The 22008-nt window shown below is 41.5% G+C and overlaps 1 protein-coding gene across 2 annotated transcripts; it reads right to left on the minus strand.

The window, feature by feature from the left end:
• Positions 1 to 313: 313 nt before the first annotated feature.
• PAK1IP1 (PAK1 interacting protein 1) lies at positions 314 to 16015 on the minus strand. Of its 2 annotated transcripts, none has more exons than XM_075826646.1 (10): positions 15747 to 16015; positions 14319 to 14481; positions 9155 to 9275; positions 7793 to 7867; positions 6075 to 6127; positions 3938 to 4083; positions 3122 to 3219; positions 2945 to 3044; positions 950 to 1073; positions 314 to 548 (listed from the first exon to the last, which is right to left on the minus strand). In XM_075826646.1, the coding sequence occupies exons 1-10, from the start codon at positions 15822 to 15824 to the stop codon at positions 394 to 396; spliced, it is 1113 nt and encodes a 370-aa protein (XP_075682761.1). In that variant the 5' UTR covers positions 15825 to 16015; the 3' UTR covers positions 314 to 393. The 2 variants fall into 2 exon arrangements, with proteins under 2 accessions (XP_075682761.1, XP_075682762.1); XM_075826647.1 differs by lacking the exon at positions 15747 to 16015 and adding an exon at positions 15567 to 15653.
• Positions 16016 to 22008: the final 5993 nt, after the last annotated feature.

Here is a 22008-nt window from a genome sequence, read left to right on the forward strand (position 1 = left end):
GAATAAAGCCCGTTAGTGGCCGCCGTGAAAAGGCGTATTGGCGGTCACTAACGGGTTAAGCATTAGTCCCGTGGACGCATCCCGTGTATAAACCCCAAAGGTCAGCCGTATAATCCTGTTGCTAACTAATTGCCAGGGGTCACATGACAGGACGCATGCTAACTGAGTAGGTCTAAGCATGGTGTCAGGGTTTTGACCCCGAATGTCTTAACAAAATAACCCTGTTGCTAATTGCCAGGGACCACATAACGGACACCATGTTTACGTACGTTGACCTATTCAGTTAGCCCATAATAATATATATATATTGTAATCGATCACAATATGTTTTTTACTGTGTGAATTGCCAATATTTCATAGGGATAGAGAATAAAACCTATTCAGATTTGAGGCTTAGTTCGGATTTGGTTTCTTTTTTAGTTTTTGTTTATCTGTAAGCTTCCTCTTCTTGTGCACCACCTGGTCCTCGCTTTGTTGCTCTGCGCTTATTTTCTCGGTTTGCTCCTTGGGGACCTTTCTTTTCTTTTTGGGACATTCGGATTCTTTTTCTGGAAATCAAAACAAGATTTAAAGTAAATAAGGAAACTATAAAAACCATTTGGTGTGAAAACTTGATACACCATAATGAATGCCCGCTATCTTTCAGGCCGGCTTTCTATGGCGCACAAGATGCACAGCTGCATGAAATGACAGCCAGAGGAATCAGGAAAGGTCAGATGTGGTTTATAACCGTTCCTGATTTCTTGACCAGAGTAAACAGGAAGTGGAACTTGACCACCAGGGCCCATTATTACGCAAAAGCTACTGGGAAACGCTGGGAACAAGATATACTAAACCTAGAGAAAAGCCTCTATGTTTCACTATGAAGGCTTCAAATGCTCAACTGTTAAAGCAGACAAAGCCCAACCACCATTTTTCAGAGATAAAAATACACATTATTTCTGCTTACCAGATGAGGCTTCTGGGCATGTCTTTTCTGCTTTGTTGTCAGGGACTTCGGGATGCCACACTGAAAGACATGTAAGCCTGGCTGATGTGCTAACTTCACAAAGCAATGTAGGTGCAGAGTTCACCTATTACAAAAAAAAAAAAATAAAAAAAAAAAATCATAAATTATATATATATACCTACACATATAGTATAACATTTTGTATTCTTACAGGACAATTGTGCTCTTATTATTACACGTGTGCTAGCTGTAAGAAACGCCTACTAATTCCATCCATTCTTTCATTTTAGTTAGTGAAGTCTATTGATATAGATTCATACTTTAAAAAAGGAAATATCTCATGTAGCCAACCCGTCCATACACCTATTGGGGCATATGGGCATTGTACCCAGGGTTCCCTTACTTGGGACCCCTCTCTATGAGACAGAGCAACTACCGCTCTGGTATTACAGGGATGGCTTGAGTCTGCCTTTTCCTATAAGCTTAAAGTGGCTCTGTCACCAGATTATAAGTGTCCTATCTCCTACATAATCTGATTGGCGCTGTAATGTAGATAACAGCAGTGGTTTTTATTTTGAAAAACGATCATTTTTGAGCAAGTTTTGAGCTAGTTTAGATTTATGCTAATGAGTTTCTCAATGGACAACTGGGCGTGTTTTTACTTTTTACCAACACCCAGTTGTACAGAGGGTGTATGACGCTGACCAATCAGTGACTAATCAGTGTCCTACACTACTCATTGTTCCAGCCCAACATGATCCCCAGCACAGTGTGATTGTGCAGTGAAACAAGTAAACACGCCCAGTTGCTAAAAACACAATACACGCCCAGTTGGAAATAAGAGAAAACACGCCCAGTTGTCCATTAGAAAGGCTCATTTGCATAAATATAAAAAATTGCTCATAACTTGGCCAAAAATGATCGTTTTAAAAAAACAAACCATTACTGTTATCTACATTGCAGCGCCGATCACATGCAATAGGAGATAGGGATTTCAGAATCTGGTGACAGAGCCTCTTTAACTTCCTGCCTTTAGCCCTCTACAGCAAGTTATTGAAATCTTATATTTGATAATTTACCCCTGAGTAGGGACAGGCATTTATATCGTACCTGTAATCTAGCAATGCCATCTAAAATGAAGACACTTCAATATTTAACCCCTTAATGACCAGTGATTTATATATGCATTTCTAATTTAGTTCTTCATCCCACACAGCAACGGATAGATCAGTCACTGGGAAACACCCATGAGATCCTAGAGACCAATATATCCATCTGTGTGAGAGATCAAGCACCTGTCAGCAATGGATATAGGCTTCTCTGGTCGTTAAGAGGCTGTTAAACACACAGTTGTTATTTGTATTCTGGGCACTGTACAATAATCTGAAAAAGAAAAACAAAATCTGCTCCACTGCATTGTAGAAAGTAGGTTCACACCGTGCTTCTTCCTTTTGTTGGAGGTATTCGCCGGGCGTCTACACTTCTGTAACCTCCAGGATAACTCCGATATTGTCAGTTCAACCGCTTAGATGTCGCAGCCAATAGCAACTATGGCATCTAAGCTGTTAGAAAGAGGTGGGGCACTTTGCCATCCTATTGCCCCCCCCCCCCCGGATGTAATCACAGGGTGCCGATGGTTGTCATGGCAGCCTTAGGACCTAATGAAGGGCATCTTTGTGCTGCTATTAAGTCCTGCCATTAAAAACTGTAGCTCGTCCCACAAAAAACCAAGTCCTCATAGGGTTAGGTTGACGAAAACGAAAACAAATGGTTTTTGGAAGGCAGGGAGGTAAAAGTGAAAATAATTAAAAAAAAAACGGCTGGGGCAGCAAGGGCTTAATATTCTCGAACAGTCACACCAAAGCAAAGATTTAATTCAAAAGAGAATACAAAACACACAAAAACAGTGTACAAAAATACAATACGCAATAAAGGTATTATAAAATCACATGGCCTGAATACGTGCTTTTGTGAAAAATTCGCTTTTTTTCTCACCTTATTTAAATCTAATCTCCACATCTTAACATAACCATCACTCGATGAAGACACAATGATAGGAGATCCTTTATATTCAAAAGAGTGGAGACTTTTCACTCTGTTGAAAGAAAAAATGTTTTATTACGTAAATAGCAGAGATTATGTTAATAAGCAAATGGGTCAAGTCAAGCATACCTAGTTTCATGAGCTTTAAACTCACAGAGGTATTTTTGGGAGCCTGGGTCATATAGCCTGATAAGATCATCATCTCCCGCCACGGCTAGGAGAGTTTCCTGTTGATTAAGAATGAAGGACAAGTTACATTGTTTTGTTTTGCTGAAAGCCTTCTGAAGCCAAACAGCTTCATAGTAAATAATTGATGAAAGTCATCGATAAAATCTGCAGAATCTCAAAGTACTACAATTAAAACTACTCTAGAGCTAAAAAGGATCTAGAGTATTGGGGAAAACTTCCAGAAGCTCATTAAGCAAAAGCACATGAACGTCTTATTCAGATGTATGTATAACAATGTGAAGTATGGGAGATAATTGCAAGCAATAAATAATGGAAGGCTGTTTGCATAACAGTAAATACCAGATATTTACGTAGTTACACTATGCTTTATGAATGATAAAACATGAAGTATGCCAGGGCTGCCCACATCCCGGGAGACGTGTAATAGCCTAGTAATAAAACCATCTAGGAGCATTGGCTACCTAGGTCAAACAAGCTCCTAGAGCGCTATAACTAGGTTATTTTGGTGTACGGTGTTTTGCCACGTACGCAGTCAGGGAAAACAAGGATCGGGCATCTTATGAGATTATCCTCTCAATATGGCAAAAAAAATATGCACATTTGGACAATACGAGCATGCATTTGTATACGGAAATCTTGGGAGCTTTCGGACAAATGTAAGTGTAATGTTTTAGAACATTATGATTGGAAAAAAATATAAACTGGCAGGAAAAGAAGGGGGGGGGGGGGGGGACTACAATAAATCAACCTGCTTACAGTAATGAACCGAATTGAAGATATCCTCTTTGGATTCTTTATTGTGCCAATAACGGACGCGGTTTCGAGTCTGTACACATCCATTTTGTCATGTATTACCACAACATACTTCTCTCCGCTGGGAGACCACTGAACTATGTGTGCATCTGTAAGAGAAAAGTTATAGTTTAGGGAAAATATGCTAGCGGCTATAGACAAAGTAGAGGTGCTAACCATTTTTCTTAGACACAATATCCTCATGCTGCTACTCCAAGGCCCCTAGATAAAATGTCTAAATCTGTACTGCACATGCTCAGTAGTGGAGTTTCTCCTCTGAAGACCAGAGGAGGAACTTCACTACTGGGCGCAGAGCCATTTTTAACACTTTGGTGGGCCCAGTGTAAAAGTATAATGCGTGACCCCGATCATACACACTGGAGTACTGCTACACCGCGTCAGCACCGGGCTCCGGTCGAGTTGACGCTGCGCTCCTCCTCCCTCCTAGCCTAGCCCCCTGACAACAAGGAACACTAGGGAGTGGTTAGTAGTGCTGCAGTGAGTCACTGAACAGAACTACAGGAGGGAGAACCTGCAAGACTGACACCGTAGGGGAGAAACAAAAAGCACGGGGTCAGCGGCGACCGCATCTGAGAGGTAGCTGACAGAACGAAGCAAAAAGTATGGGGACTCTCTGGGGGGGTGAGCGGCAACCACAGCAGAGAGGCAGTGGACACTGCGGACCAATCACAGCCTGACCACATCTGGCGACATAGGCCTGTGGTTCCTCTTATAAATTGCTACTCTTCAATATGCCGAAAAGAAGCTGGGTAGAAAGACTTTGAAGATTAAAGAGGCTCTGTCACCAGATTATTAATGCCCTATCTCCTACATAATCTGATCGGCGCTGTAATGTAGAGAACAGTGGTTTTTATTTTGAAAAACGATAATTTTTGACCAAGTTATAAACAATTTTAGATTTATGCGAATTAGTTTCTTAATAGACAACTGGGCGTGTTTTTACTTTTTACCAACTGGTCGTTGTACAGAGAAGTGTATGACGCTGACCAATCAGTGACCAATCAGTGTCCTACACTTCTCATTGTTCCAACCCATTGTTAGTGTGATTGTGCAGTGAAAGAAGCTGTGCTGGAACAATGAGAAGTGTATGACGCTGATTGGTCAGCGTCATACACTTCTCTTTACACCGCCCATTTGTAAAAAAGTAAAAAACACGCCCAGTTGTCTATTAAGAAACGAATTAGCATAAATCTAAAATTGTTCATAACTTGGTCAAAAATGAGTTTTTCAAAATAAAAACCACGGTTATCTACATTACAGCGCCGATCCGATTATGTAGGAGATTGGGCCATTTATAATCTGGTGACAGAGCCTCTTTAAGAACAACTAGTCAGGAAGAACCTGACTTTGAGATGCCTCAGCCAACTGTTAGTGGAATGGTATACTACTGTATATAATATATACCCCCTGAGCCTGCCTGCTGTATAATATAGATGCTGTATGTATACCCCCTGGCTCTAAACCTTCTGTATACGGGTAGTATACAGCAGACTCAGTGGGTATATTATATACAAGTAGTATACAGCAGGCTCAGGGGATAAATATTAATTCAATGGTGTAGCATGCAAATAGGGGGCATGGCATGCAAAAGGGGTGTGGTCTAAATCATAATCGAGGTTACATGTTCAATTAATCGTGATTTTGATTTAGGTCATAATTGCCCAGCCCTACTATTAGGACGTTCTGACAATGTGGTGCTACAATCTCTTATTATGAATCCTTTCCTCATGTGTGTATTACATGTTATAATAGTGTAAAAACTTGCAGTAAATTAAAGCTTGCATGGGCATTAGTCCTATTGATTACAATATAAGATCTGGCAATATAACATGGAGATATGACAAAGGGACCATGCACTTTTTGAAAAGGACTCTTGGACGGCCACCAATGACATTTTCCTACACGTCTTAATGTCAGGAGTGAACATTCACTTTATCTAATATTACTTTTTTTTTTTGTTGCACTTTTTTTTCTTTTTCAGAGCAAAACTTGTGTTTTTGTCATATCTACTAAAGCAAAAAAGTTAATAAAATGTTTGCACATTCTCCAACAGGGAGGATCACATAAATGAAGGACTTACTTTGCTTTATGTTTTTAATAAAAGCAGTCCGACCTTCAACAAGGTTCCAGGTCCTACATAAAAAGATAAAATACAGATTAGCTCTATGAACAGTCTTTCACATTAAAAGGTTCTGAAAACCTTGCAGACATTTTTTTGAAAATTAAATGCATGTAATTGGTGATTATAAACATTTTTTCCATTTACGAATATAGTTTTTGAGATAGTTTCAACGTATCCTCCACGAACTTAGATGTAACCGGCCTAAGGGTTATCCGCTGTGTTAGAGATGTGCGTTGTTTTCCAAATGTACAGCATTTTGTAACAATGGGGCTGCATCCACTTTCTGACAGCAAGATGGTGAGAAACTGAAAAACCATCTATAAATAAAGTTGTGCTACACGATCACCCAAATCCTTATTAATACCGGAAACTCTTAATAGGCGAAAATGTAAAACATCTTCATCCATTTTAACCCCATGTCACGTACAGTTACGTCGTTTAAGTTCGTCCGTTGGCGAAACAATAAAAGAAGCTCTGGCTCTTAGAATATGGCGACACAAAAAGCGCAGAGTGTTCCAAAAAGGGGATAATGGCGCCCGAACACCAATCTAGCAAAATCTGCGCTCCAAAAGCCAAGTGGCGAACCTTCCCTTCTGAGACCTGCTATGTGCCCAAACACCAGTTTAGGGTCACACATGGGGTATTGCCATACTCTGAAGAAATGGAGTAACAAATTGTATGTTTTTTTTTTATCCTATTACCCCTCATAAAAATAAAAGATTGGGAGCTAAATATACATATTTTTGGAACAAAAAAAAAATTATAAAATGTTCATTTCCATAGCCTAGTTTTAATAAAATCTATGAAACACCTGTGGGGCCAAAATGCTCACTACACCCCTAGATGAATTCCTTGAGAGGTGTAGTTTCCAAAATGGAGTCACTTAAGGTGTTTCCCCTGTACTGGTACCTCAGGGGCTCTGCAAATGCAACATTGCGGCCAAAAACTAATCCCAGCATTTCTCTGGTAAGACCTTCTGTGTTATAGAAAAAAAAAAATGGATTAAAGAGGATATGGAAATTTCACCTAAAGGGTTAAGAAGCTTTTTAAATGCGGTTTTGAAAACTTCACAGGGTACAGTTTTTAAAATGGCGATTCATGGGGAGTTTCTAATATATAAGGCCCTCAAAAGACCCTTCAGAACTGAACTGGTCCCTAAAAAAAAATAGGTTTTGAAAAATTCTTAAAAATGTGAGAAATTGCTGCTACAATTACAAGCCTTGTAACGTTCTAGAAAAATAAAAGGATGTTCAAAAAACGATGCAAACATAAAGTAGACATATGGGAAAGGTTAATAAGCAACTATTTTGGTGTGGTATTACTATCTGCATTACAAGCAGATACATTTTTCCAAATTTTCTCTAAATTTTGGTGTTTTTCACACAGATAAAAACACAATGTATTGACCAAATTTTACCACTAACAAAGTACAATGCGTCACGAGAAAATAATCTCAGGATCGTTTGGATAAATAAAAGCATTCCAAAGTTATTACCAGATAAAGGGACACGTCAGATTTGAAAAATGGGGTCTGAGCCTTACGGCCCAAACTAGGCTGCGTCATACGTCTAAGATATATTAACAATTATTAACATCCACAATGAGTAGGATTTTCAATGTTTTTGGAGAAGATATTTCCTAACAGTATAGGTTTCGTCCGTATAGGACGTACTCACCTTAAGGTTTTATCTGTGCCGACAGATAATGCTAGTTTTCCTGATGGATGGATGGAGAGAGACAAAACATGACCCCTGCAGAGAAATCCAAAAAGCATTACTTTCAACTGATCAAAGCAGATGAGCTCTCCATCTCCAACACTACTTACAGTGTCAGTACATGGATTCAGGTCATAAAATAACCTTCATTTTAACCCTTCCCGGACCAGACTCATTTTAGCTTTTATGCTTTTGTTTTTTCCTCCCTTTCTTCAAAAGGTCATAACTCTTACTTTTTCGTTGACACAGCCATATCATGGCTTCATTTTTACGGGACAAGTTGTACTTGCTAATGGTACCATTTAATATTATGTACGATGTACTGGGTAACTGGAAAAAAAAAAAAATAAAAACTCAGAATGGGGTGATATTGGAAAAAAACAGCAGTTCCGCAATGTTCTTATGGGCTGTGTTTTTACAGAGCTCACTGTAGGGTGAAAATAAGACTAATCTTTATTCAGTGGCTCAGTATGATCACGGTGATACCAAATTTATATAGTTTTTGTTAGGTTTTAGTACCTTTAAAAAAATAAAAATAAAGGTTTTTTGCATCGCCATATTGTGACCCCCATTACTTTTTTATATTTCTGCGTAGAGCTGTGTAAGGCAACTTTTTGTACGTGGAAAGATGTAGTTATTAATACCATTTTGGGGAACGTCCGGCATTTCGGTCACTTTTTATTCAATTTTTTGGGAGGGTTGAGGTGGCAAAAAAACAAAACATAATTGTGATTCGGCCATTTTGACCTTTTTTCCCCAATACGGCGTTCACTGTGTTGGGTAAATATTTTTATAGGCATTTTCGGATGTGGCGATACCTAATGTGTTTATGTTTATTTTTTGTATGCAGTCGATGGCAAGAATCAGTGCATTGCTATAGAGACCCACCATAGCAATCTTCCTGTAGCAGGGCTGGGAGCATTCACAAGGCTCCCAGCTGCTAGAGGAATACGCCCGCTCCTGCGATCTCGCCGCATGGGACCGGTGACCAGCCCAAAGTGAAAGGGGCAGTAAAAAACCCTCAAGTGGTCACTTCTGAGGGGTTAAACCCTTATGATCAGAATTTTTCTGACCCTAAGTATCGTCGCTGGGTCCCTGCTGTGTAACACAGCAGAGACCTGCCGGCTATGGCACCCGCTCGGCTTTTGAGCGGGCACCATATTTAAATACCCTTTCCCGTCGTAAATCTACAGGTTAGCGACAGGAAAGGGTTAATCCTTAGGTTACAAATCTAATCTAAATATTAGATTTTAGGGATACTATAGAGGGCACTGTATGTCATAATGGGAGTCACTTCCATCTAGTCCCCAAATTCTAACTTACTTGTGAGCTTTAAACGTCTGCTGGCATTCCCACTTTTTTGTGTTCCACACACACATCAATCCATCCTCAGCCCCACTTAGTAGGTGTGTATTGCCAAAGAACTCCAAGCACGTGATGCTTCCTAGTGTACAAAAAAAAACACAAAGATGTGTATGACACTTCCAATCCAGGTGTAAAAACATGTGAAACTCAACCATCAGATCAGGAAAAGATATGGCCACATTGTATAGGATAAGACCTTCAGTACATGATATTACAATACTTTATTTGGGTCTCAGGAGGAGTCATTCTTGAAGGCCTCCGATTGGTTGCAGCGGTCACATGCTGCCCACATGTAAAGAAGCACGGGGGGGGGGGCGCCGGGGGAAAGAATAGGGGAGTACGGCTTTGTTTTTGTCTTTAATATGACATTTGCAGCCGCCTGTAAAACATTTTAACCCCTATCCGCACCAGGACGTAACTGTCCGTCGTTGCGGGAAGTTACTTCCCGCACGAGGACGTACAGTTACTGAGTTAATCCCGGTGCACACTGTCGGCGACAGTGTGCACCGGGAACCAGGAGGTCAGCTGTCGCCGACAGCTGACACTCCCCTCTTGCCGGCCAGCGGTCCTTTGCCGCTGATTTCGGCGCATTAACCCCTTAAATTCGGCGATCGGGTGCAATCGCCGAATTTTAGGGGTTTCTAACATATCGGCAGACCCCCGTCCGAAATCGCGGGGTCTGCCGATAGTTAGTATGGCAAACGGAAGCCAAACAATGGCTTCCGGGTCTGCCATGGACAGAAGCCCATCAGGACCAACCTTCGGCTGGTCCTGATAGGCTTCCTGTCAGAGTGACAGAAAGTCACTGTGCCGTTCCCGATGCACACAGTCGGCGACAGTGTGCATCGGGAACTTGGAGATCAGCTGTCCCCGACAGCTGACACTCTCCAGTGTTGCCGATCAGCGGCTCATCGCCGCTGATTTCGGCAATTAACCCGTTACATGCGGGGCTCGATTGCGATCTCCGCATGTAGCGGGTTTGTAGCGCATCAGCAGCCCCCATGCAATCGTGGGGGCTTCTGATGCTTGTGATGGCACCCGGGGGCCAGACAACGGCCCCCAAGTCTGCCATGTATGTCAACCTATGAGGATCAGCCTCTGCTGATCCTCGTAGACCAACTGTCAGAGTGACGTCACACTGACAGTTGGAATACATTACACTACCAAGGTAGTGTAATGTATTCTAGCAGCGATCAGAGCTGCAGGTAAAAAATATAAAGTGTAAAAAGTAAAAAAAAGTTAATAAAAATGTTTTATAAAAGTGTAAAAATAAAAGGTTTTGTTTTCCTATAATAAGTCATTTATTATAGGGAAAAAATGAAAACGTTAAAAAAAAAGTACACATATTTGGTATCGCCGCGTTCGTAACGACCCAATCTATGAAACTATAATGTTAATTTTTCCGCACGGTGAACGCCGCAAACAAAATAAACTGAAAACTGTCAGCATCGCTATTTTTTGGTCACCACCCCTCCCAAGATATAGAATAAAAAGTGATCAAAAAGTTGCATTTACCCCAAAATGGTACCAATAAAAACTACAACCCGTCCCGCAAAAAACAAGACCTCCCACAGCTTTTTTGACGAAAAAATAAAAAAGTTACGGCTCAGAATAGCGTGTCCCAGAAAATAAATTATTTTATAGAAACTTCATTTTATTGTGCAAACGCTGCAAAACGTTAAAAAAAACTATACACATATGGTATCGGCGTAATCGTACCGACCGGCAGAATAAATTAAAACGTAATTTATTGCGCACGGTGAACGCTGTAATAAATAAAGAATTTAAAGCGCCAAAATCGCTGTTTTTTGGTCACCCTAGCTCTAAAAAAGATCCTGAGGGGCCAAAATGCTCACTATACCCCTAGAAAAATTCCTTGAGGGGTGTAGATTCCAAAATAGGGTGACTTTTGGGGGGTTTCCACTGTTTTGGTCCCTCCGGGGCGTTGCAAACCCGATATGGCACTGAAAACCAATCCAGCAAAATCTGCGCTCCAAAATCCAAAAGGCGCTCCCTCCCTCCTGAGCCCTGCTGTGGGTCCAAACATCAGTTTACGACCACATATGGGGTATTGCCGTAATCGGGAGAAATTGCTTTACAAATTTTGGGGTGCTTTTTCTCCTTTATTCCATGTAAAAATGAAAAAATTCTATGTTTCCACAGAAAAATAGGTGATTTTCATCTTCACAGACTAATTCCACTAAATTCTGCAAAAAAACTGTGGGGTCAAAATGCTAACTATACCCCTAGAAAAATGCATTGAGGGGTGTAGTTTCCAAAATGTGGTCACTTTGGGGGGGTTTCGGCTGTTTAGGTACCACAAGACCTCCTCAAACCTGACATGGTGCCTAAAATATATTCCTAAAAAAAGGAGGCCCCGAAATCCACTAGGTGCTCCTTTGCTTCTGAGGCCGGTATTTCAGTCCATTACCGCACTAGGGCCACATGTTGGATATTTCTAAAATCTGCAGAATCTGGGCAATAAATATTGAGTTGCGTTTCCCTGGTAAAACCTTCTGTGTTACAGATTTTTTTTTATTACAAATGAATTTCGGCAAAAAAAATGAAATTTGTAAATTTCACCTCTACTTTGCCTTAATTCCTGTGAAACGCCTAAAGGGTTAAAATATTTTCTGAATGTGGTTTTGAATACCTTGAGGGGTACAGTTTTCAAAATGGGGTGATTTATGGGGACTTTCTAATATATAAGGCCCTCAAAGCCACTTCAGAACTGAACTGGTCCCTGAAAAAATAGCCTTTTGAAATTTTATTGAAAATATGAGAAATTGCTGCTAAAGTTCTAAGCCTTGTAACGTCCTAGAAAAATAAAAGTACGTGAAAAAAAATGATGCAAACATAAAGTAGACATATGGGGGATGTTAACTAGTAACTATTTTGTGTGGTATTACTATCTGTTTCACAAGCAAATACATTTAAATTTAGAAAAATGCTAATTTTTGCAAATTTTTGCTAAAATTCGAAGTTTTTCACAAATATATATTGAATTTATCGACCAAATTTTTTCACTAACATAAAGTACAATATGTCACGAGAAAACAATCTCAGAATCGCTTGGATAGGTAAAAGCATTCCGGAGTTATTACCACATAAAGTGACACATGTCAGATTTGAAAAAATAGGCTGTGTCCTGAAGGCCAAAACAGGCTGTGTCCTGAAGGGGTTAACAACCCCTTTATTATGTATTGAAGTGTGAGAACTTGGAGTGCTCTCTCTGGTAATCCACATAAAAAAAAAACTCTTGCACAGTCCCTTTAATCCCACCATAGCCATTTTTGGGGATTTTCACTTTAGTTTTTTCCTCCCCACCTTCCAAAAGCCATAACTTTTTTATTTTCCCATCGATCTAGCCATGAGGGCTTGTTTTTTTTTTGCAGGAAGAGTTGTAGATTATCACGGCACCATTTATAGTATTAAAAAAATGTTTTTGGTGGCCTGGAATGAAATTTCTGGGGTGGAATAGGAAAAAAACCAGTGATTCCTCAATCGCTGGGGGGGGGGGGGGCGGGTGGTGTTCGTTTTTACCGCCGTAAAAACAGCAGATTAACTTTACTCTGCGGGTCAATACGATTACGGGCATAACAAATGTTAAAATAGCGCAAAGAGGTTAAAATAGCACTATATATATATACTGATGTTAGGAGCTTTGAGATGCCAGGATAAACCCCCCCCCCCCCCCTGTAGATTGCACCACACACCTCCCTGCAGATAGCACCACTCAGTGATATACAGACAGTGATGTCAGGGGCTCCCCCTACAAGCAGAATCCCCAGCCAGAGCTTCGGCAACGAGCGGTTTAAACTGTCAGATGGACGGGAAATGGAAGAAAATTTTGAGACACACTGATGCAAAACGATCATGAAAAACTCATAGTTGATTCGTTTTTTTTCTCACTGTCGAGTGAATCTAGCCATCTTCCTTCTCCCTTCATAGCAATCCAGGCTGACGGAGAGAGAGAAGACAACTAAGGCCAAATGCACACATTGTGTATTATGTGTGGATTTGCCACATGTATTTTCCTGCAGAAAATCTGCAGCGTAATAGAGTACCAGCGAAGTAAATGAGATTTCAAGTAATCTCATCTACACGTTGCAGAATTTTTCCACACGTAAACTGACTGCACCAAAACGTAAAAACCCATAACAAAAAACGCACTATTAGGCCTTATTCACACGAACATATTTCATGTCCGTGTGCTGTCCAATTTTTTCAGACACAACACAAACCTATGAAAATCAATGGTGCTATTCAGACATGCGTTGTTTTTCACGCAGCGTGTCCGTTGTGTAAAACTCACTGCATGTCCTATTTTGTTAAATCTCACCCACTTTGTTGCTACTGTATTCTGCTTCGTATTTTCCATCCGCAATTCCAGATGGAAAATACGCAGCAATTCCGCTACGTGTGGACAAGCCCATGGGTGCAGAATTTACCTGCATTTACCTTTTTTTTTTAATGTGGATTTTCTGCACCAAAATGTCACAATGTGTGCATGTAGCCTAATTATTAAATAGGTGCAACAGTGATATTTATAGGTTTTCTCACATTTTTAGTCGACTACGCTATTGCTCCCGGCAAAACGACAGGTCCGGTGCACAAGAGACAAACGGAAACCACGGGCACCGGATCCGTCACCATTCAAATCAATGTTGATGGAAATGGAAACCTCTGGTTTCCATCTGTGTCAGTTTGTGTCTGTTCAGGGTCCCGTTCTGATGGAAAGCTCCGACGGAATATCAGAACGGGACCCCAACGCAGATGTGAACAGAGCCTAACAGTGACTAGTACCAGACACAGCCCTGGGGAACTTATTAGGCCAAGGACTTTCTGTATTTTCCAGTGTGCCCCTACTTTGTCCACACCTCAATCTGTACTGAGTGCGGTGATTCAGGGGCTAAGATCAGTTTTTCTCGATTCCGGCTGTTACTGCAGACGCGTGGCTGTCAATCAAGTACGTCAAGTAATGTGGGGTAAAAAAAATAAGAATAATAATATTGTGCAAGCCACTGCTTAGAAAACAGTTTTAAGCATATTAGTCTGAAGGACCGCCTGATGTATACTTACTACGGAAAAGACCAAAACAGTGATGACGTGGTTAACATACCATTGTGATGCAGTAAGACCCCATGTTCAACCTTCTTCTTCATATCATAGATCTGAATGGTTTCATCTTTGCTTCCAGTGGCTACAAATCTGTTATTAACGGCAACCACGGATAAAGAGGCTGTGTGGGCATGGTTTGTGAAATCCGCTGTGGCCGTCCATTGCTACATACAGAGAAAGGAAAAAGTTAGAATGCAGACCCTCCGAGCGGACCTATTTTAACAGGCAAAAATCACAGAGTACTGACTTCACAGGTTTATTTTTTTTTTAGTTCAGCCAGTCTTAGGCTATGTTCACACGCTTAGCCAAAAACATCTGAAAATACGGAGCTGTTTAAGGGCAAACAGCGCCTGATTTTCAGCAACTCGTGTTTTTCACGGCCCTTTTTGGAGCGATTTTTCTATAGCGTCAATGAAAAATGGCTCCAAAAACGTCTCAAGAAGTGGCATGCACTTCTTTTTCGCATGAGTTTTCTTACGCGGCCATTTTTCAAAACGTCCACGCAAAAAAACTCCCCGTCAGAACAGAACGCCGCTTTTCCCATTGAAATCAATGGACAGAAGTTTGGAGGCGTTCTACTTCCGATTTTTCAGCCGTTTTTCAGCCGTTTACAGCCTGAAAATAAGCCGTGTGAACATACCCTAAAGCTCTGTCCACATCACAGTTCTCATCTACGTTTGGCATATGTGTGAGTGGCGTGCAACAGAACTTTTGGGGTTGAACGCCGAAATGGCAGCGGGGCGCGCCGGGGAGGGACATCAACGACAGGGCTGCACGGCGGGGCACGCTGGTAAGGGACGTCAACGACATGGCTGCGGGGCGCGCCGGGGAGGGAAGGCGACTACAAGGCTGCAGGCCGGGAATTGACTACAACAGAGCTGCGGGGGACGCCAGGGAGGAACGATGACTACAGGGCACACCGGGGGGGGGGGGGGGCTGTGGGGAACGCCGGGGAGGGAAGACGACGGGGCTGTGGGGAACGCCAGGGAGGGAAGACGACGGGGCTGTGGGGAACGCCGGGGAGGGAAGACGACGGGGCTGTGGGGAACGCCGGGAAGGGAAGACGACGGGGCTGTGGGGAACGCCGGGGAGGGAAGACGACGGGGCTGTGGGGAACGCTGGGGAAAGACGACTGGGCTGCGGGGCGCGATGGGCACTGATGCACACTGCATGTACCGGGTTGAGGGGGGGGGGGGTGCCAGGGTTTGAGGGATTTCTAGTGCTATTGTGTTTGGGACTGATATAGCACCTTGTCCCGATTTCTGACGTCCAAATTTGGGAGATGTTAACGATGACGATAAATGCAGCTTTCAGGGTGAATCGTGTAAAACGTCACAACCCAAGCAGATGAACTTCTAACACAACTGATTATTCATACGCTTTGAGGAAGAAATATCAAGTTCCGAGTTGAAAGATACAAAATACAAACCTCTCCGCCCGGGGTGACCTGGTATCCAAACAGTATCTGCTCGTAGCAGCCGCACAGTAACTCAATGTGCTCATCCATGCTGCTCTGTGAAACAACGTGCGCATCCAAAACACAGCGGCACTTCCTTCCCGGCGTCCTCGCAGCTGAAATCTAGGTGGCTTTCATGTAGCCTGTTATGGACTGTTCCAGTCACGAATAAGGTGACTTCATATACTGCCGCTTACTGCTATGCGTGCGCTGAGCAGGTTAAAATTCGCTCTATGTCTGCCCGTGCATCGTATGGCTTTTTTTTTATTAACAGGCGCATTAAGGTCACCCATCAGGAGCAATGAGCGCTGCGGGGATTATACGTGGGAGGAAAAGAAAACAATAATTATGTACAAATATAGGCTTAATATAATAGATATAATGAAAATGGGCAGCTTCCGTCTTATAAACTCCAATATAATTTAATGGATTCACACATAGCGTTTTGCTGCGTTTGTTGTGGCATTTTTAACCCCTTAAGGACGCTGCCTAGTTTGGATTTAGGCTTCATTCACACGAGCTTGTCTCATTTGCATGCGCAAAAAACTGACCGGATTTTCTGCATTTCATGTCCGATTGACATCACTGTGCGTTCCGTGTGGCATCTGTTTTTTACGTCTGTGATTATTCTCTGCAAGCACTTCCTTTTTTTTAAAATATTTCTCTGCATTTCTTTAGCAACTGTGGAACAAGGACAGCACACGGATGTCGTTCGTGTGCTGTCCGTGTTTTTCACTTCAATGGGCGTCAACGTCTGCAAAAACGGACCAATGTAGGATATGCAGGTAGTTTCACACAACCGTACAATCACGCATGTCTGAATAGCCCTATTGACTTGCATGGGTCTGTGTGCTGTCAGTTATTTTGTGTGCTGTCAGTTATTTTGTGTGCTGTCAGTTATTTCAACGAACAGAACACGCACGCGGAACACGCTCGTCTGAATGAGTGGTAAAATTTGTTCAAAATGTTCACTATTTATAAAAAAAATCTGAAATGTAGTGAAAATTTGGAAACCTTAGTGTTTTCCTAAATTCGAAATCTGCTTTTTAAATGGATAATGGTACCACACAATTTTTTCAATAAAGAAGGTTTCACCATACCTTGTTTTTCTTTGTGTTGGCATCATAGTTTTATTTCATTTTTTTACCGGTTCAGATCCGGGCTCTTTTGAGCCTTCAGGACCAGACACCGTTTAGCCATATTTAGCACGCGTTAGTTTAAGGGTATGTTCACACGCAGAGTCAAAAACGTCTCAAAATACAGAGAAAACAGCTCCTGATTTTCAGACGTTTTTTGTGCTACTCGCGATTTTCGTTTTTACGGCCGTTTTGGAGCTTTTTTCAATAGAGTCTATGGAAAACCACTCAAAAAACGTCCCAAGAAGTGTCCTGCACTTCTTTTTCGTTGCGAAGACGCTCCGTCAGAACAGAACGCCGTTTACCCATTGAAATCAATGGGCAGATGTTTGAAAATAGGCCGTGTGAACATACCCTAAGAGCTATTTCAACTTGGGTTTTTTTCATAGACAATGCAGGTTTCTTTTTTTATCATTTTTATACACATCCTTTTTACTATTTTAGCATTTTTAGGCTTAAAGTTTGAAAATAATAGTAAAAATAACTTTTTAGCTATTTTTGTCTGCTAATGATATAGTTTTACCCTAAAATAGACCTTTTTTTTGTGATTATCTATCGTAAATTTTGATATATTACATGTCTACTTTAGGGTAATTGGGTCATGTCTAGCGTTACTACAATGATTGGCGGGGGAGGGACTTCTTTTTGGGTGGGTATTTTATGTGTATTTATTATAAAAAAAATGTTTAACTTTTTTTTTTTACTTTTATTTATTTTTTTATTATTATGGTCTGTCCCTCAAAGGTCAGAAAAGAAGATTTTATTATAATTAAGCGGTAAAATGGAAAAAAAAAATACATTTCAATGATATTTATATTTATTTTTTTCAAAAGGACCATAGTAGAAATAGCACCCCAACATTGTCAGGCAATTTCTCTCGAGTTGTGCAATACCCCATATGTTGGCATAAACTGCGCTGTCTGGGCATACCTCAGGGCTCAAAAGGAAAGGAACTTTCGGGAGTAAGCTGTGCGGAGAACATAAGGCTGCATAATAATAAGGGGGTAGAAATAAACAATAAAATTGAAATTCCAGTCATGTATGGTATATTTTGAAGCAATCTTTTATGCACAGGCTAGGTTGTGTAGGGCTGGTTTCACAGTGGTAAGTTGTGTCCTTTCTTATCCCCCTTTTATAAAACTTTGCACTTTTTTGGGATGTTCCCTTTTTAGTAGTGGAGGGGATTTCGTTAGGAAAGTGTTGCCCTGATACAATTCATGTTGCCTTTCTTCCAGAAGTAAAGCCCCCCCCCCCCTTTTTGGTTGCCAAATATCAAGGCTTTAATAACCACCTCTTGAAATTCAAGAAAGGTTCTGGACTGCACGTCGATGAAGCACATAAGCATCATACAATGCCATCTTTACAGCCAGTTTTTGTATCACACCCACGATTTCCGCATGGCGCTACTTTAGCACTTGATCTAAAGAATCAACCCCTCCCATGTACCTATTATAGCCCAGGATGCCGTCTGGCTTGTGTGTTTCTCTACGGGGTCCCTCGTACTCGGACAGGGGTGCTGCTATCGCTGTTTATTGTGCTCAATATAAGAACGTCTCTATTGTCCTTCAAAGGCGATGTAAACCTTTGAAAGGCAATCTTTTTTTATTTATTTATTTGTAAATTCTGTTTATTTTAGAATTCTCTTTCAAAAGGTAACAAAAGGATTAAAGGCTATGTTCACACGGAGTATTTTGCAGGAGGAATATCTGCCTCAAAATTCCGTTTGGAAGTTTGAGGCAGATATTCCTCTCCCTGCACGCCGATTTTCGCAGAGTTTTTCGCTGCGTTTTTTGCCCGCGGCCATTGAGCGCCGCGGGCATAAAACACCGCGAAATACGCTTTCTCTGCCTCCCATTGAAGTCAATGGGAGGTCAGAGGCGGAAACACCCGAAGATAGGGCATGTCGCTTCTTTTTCCCGCGAGGCAGTTTTACTGGTCGCGGGAAAAAGACACCGACGCCTCACATTGAAATCAATGGGAGGCATTTTCGGGCCGTTTTTGACAAGTTTTGTGACGCGGTTTCCGCATCAAAAAACTTGTCAAAATACTTTGTGTGAACATAGCCTAATACAGAATCACTGTGACATTACAGAGCAGTAAAGTATAATAACAAAAACAACAAATAGGGGGAGAAAAAAGAAAGGGTAGGGGATTCCGCTTAATGATGATCTGGAAAGATAATCAGTACAATACAGATAAAGTATCTTTTCGTGTTTCTATCTCAAGCAACGTTTTCTAGACAAAGATTAGATCCGTTGACAAAAACGAGTCGACTAGCTCTGATTCTTGGAAAGTCAACCATTTTTGCCATATCTTGAGAAATTTATCATAGTTTCTACATCTAATCCAACGTCTTTTTTCAAAGTTATGAATAATACAAGTTTCCTTGTACCAATCCTTTATTGAGGGAGTCAATTTTTCCATCCATAGGCGAGGAATAAGCAGTTTTTTAGCATTTAATAAATGTAATGTAAGTTCAGTGTTGATATCAAAATTTTGAGTGTCAAAAAGATTCATGAGAATAAGATTAGGTGTCAATTTTATAGATGTTGAGTAAATGGTGTTTAGAATTTTTTCTGTAATATTCCAAAATGACTTAATTAAGAAGCAATGTACCCATATGTGAGACTAGTTCCCTATTTCTTTACCACATCTCCAACGTAAGGGGGAGTATGACGGATTAATTCTATGTAATAATTCTGGTGTTTTGTACCATCTCGAGAGTATTTTATAGTTGAGTTCTTGTATTCTAGTGTTAACAGATGCATAGAGAACTTTATTGAGAATCTTAGTAACTTGGCTATCACTAAAGGAGGTATTTAGTTCTATTTCCCATTTGTTTATATAGGACGGACGAAGAGTACCATTCGTGAGAAGCTTATACTAAAGTGAAATGGAGTTTGGAGGGGGGATTTGTTAATAAATGCTTTCTGTATTGCATTACATTCGACCCCTGCTCTAGTGGAAACTGCCAGCAGACAGAAATTACTGTCACGACTGTGGGGTATGTGGACCCACTGGGCCGCTCCGCCGTAGCGGAGTAGCAGCTTGGCAAACGGAAAGTCAATGACAGACACTAGGACAAGAGTACCTGGGTAGCTGGCTTGTGCCAGACTATCGGAAGCAGGCTTGTGCTGGACTTTCGGAAGCTGGCTTGTACCGGACTATCGGAAGCAGGCTTGTGTCGGATTACTGGACTTGAATACAGAAGTCGTCTCGGACACTTGACTTGACACGGAAACTGGACGCGGATAGTGCAGTCGTCTCCGACACTGGTCTTGGCAGGGACTCCTGACACAGATAGTGCAGTCGTCTTGGAGACTAGACTTGGCAGGGGCACCGGACACAGATAGTGCAGTCATCTCGGACAATGGACTTGGCAAGGACACCAGAAAAGGATAGTGAAGTTGTCTCGGACACTGGACTTGGCAGGGACACCGGACGCAGATAGTGCAGTTGTCTCAGACACTGGACTTGGCAAGGACTCCAGACATGGATAGTGAAGTTGTCTTGGACACTGGACTTGGCAGGTACACTGGACACTGATAGTGCAGTCATCTTGGACACTGGACTTGGCAAGGACTCCTGACATGGATAGTGAAGTCGTTTTGGACACTGGACTTGGCAGGTACACTGGACACTGACTACAGCTAGGGAACCTTTGCAGGACAAACACTGGGAAGACACAACATTGCTCAGGCACTGGAGAAAGGGGCAGGATTCCTTTTTAAGAGCCAGGGTGCTCAGGGATAATTTTACTGGTGCCCTTAAAGGGCCAGAGTGCTCATGGATAGGCTGGGGATAATTTTACTGGTGCATGCAGCCTATGGAACAGCCGGGGAGAGGAAGCAGAGAGCACAGCGCTCCGGAGTTCCTGGCAAAGGAGACGCCAGTGAAGAGACACAGACCTGTGGACACTGGTAAGAGGTGGATGCCGGCGGTCCAATTATCAGAGATCAGCAATGACTGAAGGGGGAGGGTAGTAATTACTCCTGGCATATTCCCATGATTAAGTTTCACATGCACGGAGCCGTACCATGCTTGTGGTATTATAGCTCAATCTGAGATTTCTATATAAGTCCCTGAAATTATTTATTTAGGCTGAAACCTGAATGATTTTCTTGTTTTGAATGAGATTATCTAAATTCCTTATGTCTTAGATTTAAAGTTGTGCTGGTAAGCAGGATATTTTTTTTCTAAAGCCTCTGTATATATTTGGTAACCAAGCAATCCAACAGCTTGTATTGCATCAACTAGACAACCTCAAGTGTTTGCTGCAATGTGTTGAAACTAATTAACTATAACACTTGTATTCATAAGTCTTTTACACAGAGTGGCCAGTTTATTATGACCAGTATGTAAACTGGTTATTCTGCACAGATTGCTGACGTCAGATCCGTGGACGGTATAGGAGGAACGTTGACGTAAAAGTATTCAATGTGTTTAGCACAAGACACAAGGGGTAAACAACGGGATTTCACAAACTTTTTGTGTGATGATTGAGGCTGACGCTCTGGTGCGAGCATAACCTCTGCACTTGGGAACTGTTCCAGACCAGCAGGTATTAGACTGGATTCACACTGGAGTTTTGTTGCATTTTTGTGCATTTTGCATTTTTTAATGGCATCTTTTAGTGTGGCCAGATGTTACATTATAGTCTATATTAAAATATAAAATGCACTATACACAACTGCTATTTGGTCCGTGGCGTTTTTAAGGCAATTTTGTGATCTGGTTATTAAGATTTTTTCAGGAGTTTCTCCCATAGGCTTCTTTATAGGCCTTAAAAAACACCAGAAAAAAAGCATGTGCAAAATTAAATTAAATTAAAACGCCACCAAAAAACGCCTTAAAAAACAAACCACGGATGTTACATTTAACACTGGCATATTTATAAGCGTTTTCTGATGCAGATTAAATTGCCACAAATTCTGTTTGTGGAGGAGGACTTAAAGTGTAGCTAAATGTTTGACAAACTTCTGACATGTCATAGTTTGGATTGGTGGGGGTCCGAGCACTGAGACCCCCACCAATCGCTAGAACGAAGCAGCTGAAGCGCTCGTGTGAGCGCTCAGCTGCTTCGTGTCTGTTCGGCTTTT

This window comes from Rhinoderma darwinii, chromosome 5, assembly GCF_050947455.1.
Source record: "Rhinoderma darwinii isolate aRhiDar2 chromosome 5, aRhiDar2.hap1, whole genome shotgun sequence".
In the NCBI taxonomy this organism is placed as follows: domain Eukaryota; kingdom Metazoa; phylum Chordata; class Amphibia; order Anura; family Rhinodermatidae; genus Rhinoderma; species Rhinoderma darwinii.